We start from the raw sequence: 3,017 nt of genomic DNA, 5'->3' as shown, positions 1-3,017 counted from the left end.
CTTCCATTTTCCCATCTATAATCTCCTTCCACAAGCATCCTTTATCATTCTCATATGTCCACAACCACTTATTTAATAGAGCTCTATTTTTAAGCTCACAACTAAGTAATTTAAGCCCACAATTCTCACAATAATTACATACAATGCCCCAATCCACCAAATGCATCTTAGTTTTCGAGCCTCCTCCACTCCATAGGAATCTCCACTCAATCTTCTCAATTTCCTTAACCACCCCTTTGGAATTCGAAACAATGACATATAGAACAATGGAAACTATGAAAAGCGGATCTCAAAATTGTAACCCTCTTCCATAGATTATTTAGACTTCTACACCACAAGTCTACCCTCCACTTTGTCTAAAATCAGTTACCTAGTCTTGATACATCTAGGGTTAGCTCCAAAAGCAAAACCTAAATATGTTGTGGGAAATTCTACAACTTTGCATCTTATAACTCTCGCCCAATCATTAATATGGACATCACGGCTGACACCAAGTCCATAAAGACAGCTCTTAAAGAAATTTATTTTAAGACCAGATTAATTCACAGCCTCATATGTAGTACTCCCACTGGCATATCAATAAGGCTTACTAAGAATGCCACGCTAGATGGTCCATTTTGTAAGTTTCAGCAGTGATAACAAGCCAAGTGTGCTAGCGTGGTAAAAGTCACTATTTTGACAACTATTGAAACTCATCTTTCTTTTAACATTTACATTTTAGTGAAATTTTAATTAATTTGTCTTATCCTAGATAGAAAGATTTTATACTACTCAACTTTTAACATTCTTTTATGGCATTTAACCTTCGATATTTTCCCATTTTCCTATTAATAATTTATCCAGAGAGGTTAAATTAGACCCATCAATGCAATTTCCAGATATGAGCGTAAGTGGAGAAGAACTTCCTACCACATAAACCTACAATTGAGGGTCTATATATAAAAACCTCTCTTGGAAAACAGAAAGAGCAATCTACTTAAGTTTCAGCCTTACCTTTCTTCCCCTTGCAAACAAAAGGAAAGGGAATAAAAATGGAGGGAAGGGGGGTGGGGTCTGTCTTGATGGTTTACTTGGTGTTGGGGCTCCTGGTAGGGCAGTCCACCGCTTCTTTCCAAACCTGCTATATGGGTTGCTTCATTTTGTGTGTTATTACACCGAATAATACGGTTTTCTCTTGCTCTGTCAAGTGCCTTAAGGACTGTATTATTCCAAGCTCTTCTTTTCCAAGTGGCAAAGATACTCAATACTTCTGCAAGCTTGGTTGTGCTACCTCCTTGTGCACCGATCTCAGCTCCAAAGAAAATCCAGGTATATTCTCTCTCTCTCGTGTAAATAGACTCAAGCATAAACTCAAGTTTTCGTTTTGTTTTGTTTGTTTTAATGCATTACTAGGTGAAGAAAAGGTTGGAAGCTGTGTGGATTCTTGCTCTGAGACATGCGCCATGAAGAAGTAATTAGCTACCACATACTCGGAGATAGTGCTCAATTTACTATATTGTTAATTACCCAAATGTTAAATTTGAATGAATAAACTCTGATCAATGTTGGGGTCAATGCTTCTCATATTTAGCACAGAATATAGTTTTGATTTAAAATGCAGTGAGCAGACTTGATTATTTGTTTGGCATGTGATATAGACAACATGGCTTGGATGGCTTCCACAAAATGAATTATTATTTGGTGAGTCACGGGCTCAAATGTTCCAAATTTTAAGGTCGGCATAATTCAAGTCGGGGACCACTTTTTATCTTATAGTCTTCAAATTTTGAACAATGTTAACTAAAATTGCAATAGTAGATTACAAAAGTTAAAAGTGATCAATGATATAAGTAGGTCTGTCACTTTTTAATTTTTATATAAAATTTTATATATAATATAATTATTTTTTAATCACTCTTAATGCGAAATGTTGAATTTAATTCCTTATTCAATGACATTTAACCCATCAATAATGTTTGCATAATAAATTACATATAAATTTACTCGTTTTCGAGGCATTTTAGGTTCAGATTGTAGAATTTTAGGTGTTTTTCTAGTTTAATTTTGATTATTAATTTAAATATGTTAGTTAAATTTTATGTTATTTTAATTTAAATTACTTTAAGAGTAGTTATTGTTGATTTCTTTTATTACTTTTGTAAGAAATTTGATGAAAATCACTTATTTGATGAAAAATTGTGCAAGTATGGTGATAGTTTCATTTGTATATGTTGCAGTATTTTGATTATATCTCTCTTTACAGAACTGAAAATAAAGTAATTCTTAGACCAATAGAATGTAAAGAGGAAGGGCTACAACTTTTATATTTATCACTTTTCCCAACTCTGATTGGATCATGGTTAAAATATTTGTATAAATTTAAGCACTGCAGCAATATGCATAAACTGAATATGATGCGGTATTTAGAGTATATCTTTCAATACATAAGTTCAATTGATGTGATTCTTGATCCATTGAAAAGTTAAGAGATAGGGTTAAAACTTTCATGTTTACTATTTTACCCAGTTTAGAATAAATCAAGGTAAAAATCACATTCGAAGTTGATAGGTAGCTGTAGTGCTATGAGAACAAGGCTGCAACGCTGGCGAAAGGAAACACGACACATTTTCCGGAAAGCTCAGCACTGCAGTCCTGAAAAAGTAGCACTATAGTGCTGGGTGATTTTTCAAAAATAAAAAATTGACAAGATTTTGAAAATTAAGTTATTTGGAGCCTATTTAAGGACCTTTTTCACAAGTTTAAAAGGGGAGGTAGCAACCAACTATTTTGGAGATTTGAAGCCAAGAATAAAGCAAAAAACAAGAGAATTTAAGAGAGAATTGAGATCGTAAAGCTTCAATACTTTGTTTTTTTCTCTTCTTTTATGTTTTTTTTTATTTTCTTTGACTTGGATTCTTGGCTAAATTTCTTTGGATATTGTTTTTATTTTTTATTATGAAATAAATTATCTTTCTAGAATTGTGGTGGATTTCAACATGTAGTTTGAATCTTAGTTTCTCTTTTATTTATCATGAATG

General features: G+C 32.8%; 1 protein-coding gene across 1 annotated transcript; it reads left to right on the top strand.

Annotated features, from left to right (window-relative positions):
* The first annotated feature begins 947 nt into the window (after nt 1-947).
* On the top strand, nt 948-1,554 carry LOC110426315 (thionin-like protein 2). Its single transcript, XM_021441519.2, has 2 exons — nt 948-1,308; nt 1,393-1,554. Exons 1-2 carry the CDS (start codon nt 1,032-1,034, stop codon nt 1,452-1,454), a joined length of 339 nt encoding a protein of 112 aa, XP_021297194.1. The 5' UTR covers nt 948-1,031; the 3' UTR covers nt 1,455-1,554.
* Nucleotides 1,555-3,017: the final 1,463 nt, after the last annotated feature.

Source organism: Theobroma umbraticum, unplaced genomic scaffold (assembly GCF_002168275.2).
Source record: "Theobroma umbraticum cultivar Fairchild unplaced genomic scaffold, ASM216827v3 scaffold_55.0, whole genome shotgun sequence".
NCBI lineage: Eukaryota > Viridiplantae > Streptophyta > Magnoliopsida > Malvales > Malvaceae > Theobroma > Theobroma umbraticum.
The sequence above is the reverse complement of the archived record's forward strand: the minus strand, read 5'-3'. Positions and strand labels throughout refer to the sequence as shown.

What these genes read in the sequence shown, in the direction of transcription:
- LOC110426315 (XM_021441519.2), top strand. Translation starts at nt 1,032, where the DNA reads ATGGAGGGAAGGGGGGTGGGGTCTGTCTTGATGGTTTACTTGGTGTTG. An exon ending in CAGCTCCAAAGAAAATCCAG is followed by an intron (nt 1,309 to 1,392) that starts GTATATTCTCTC and finishes ATGCATTACTAG; the next exon opens with GTGAAGAAAAGGTTGGAAGC.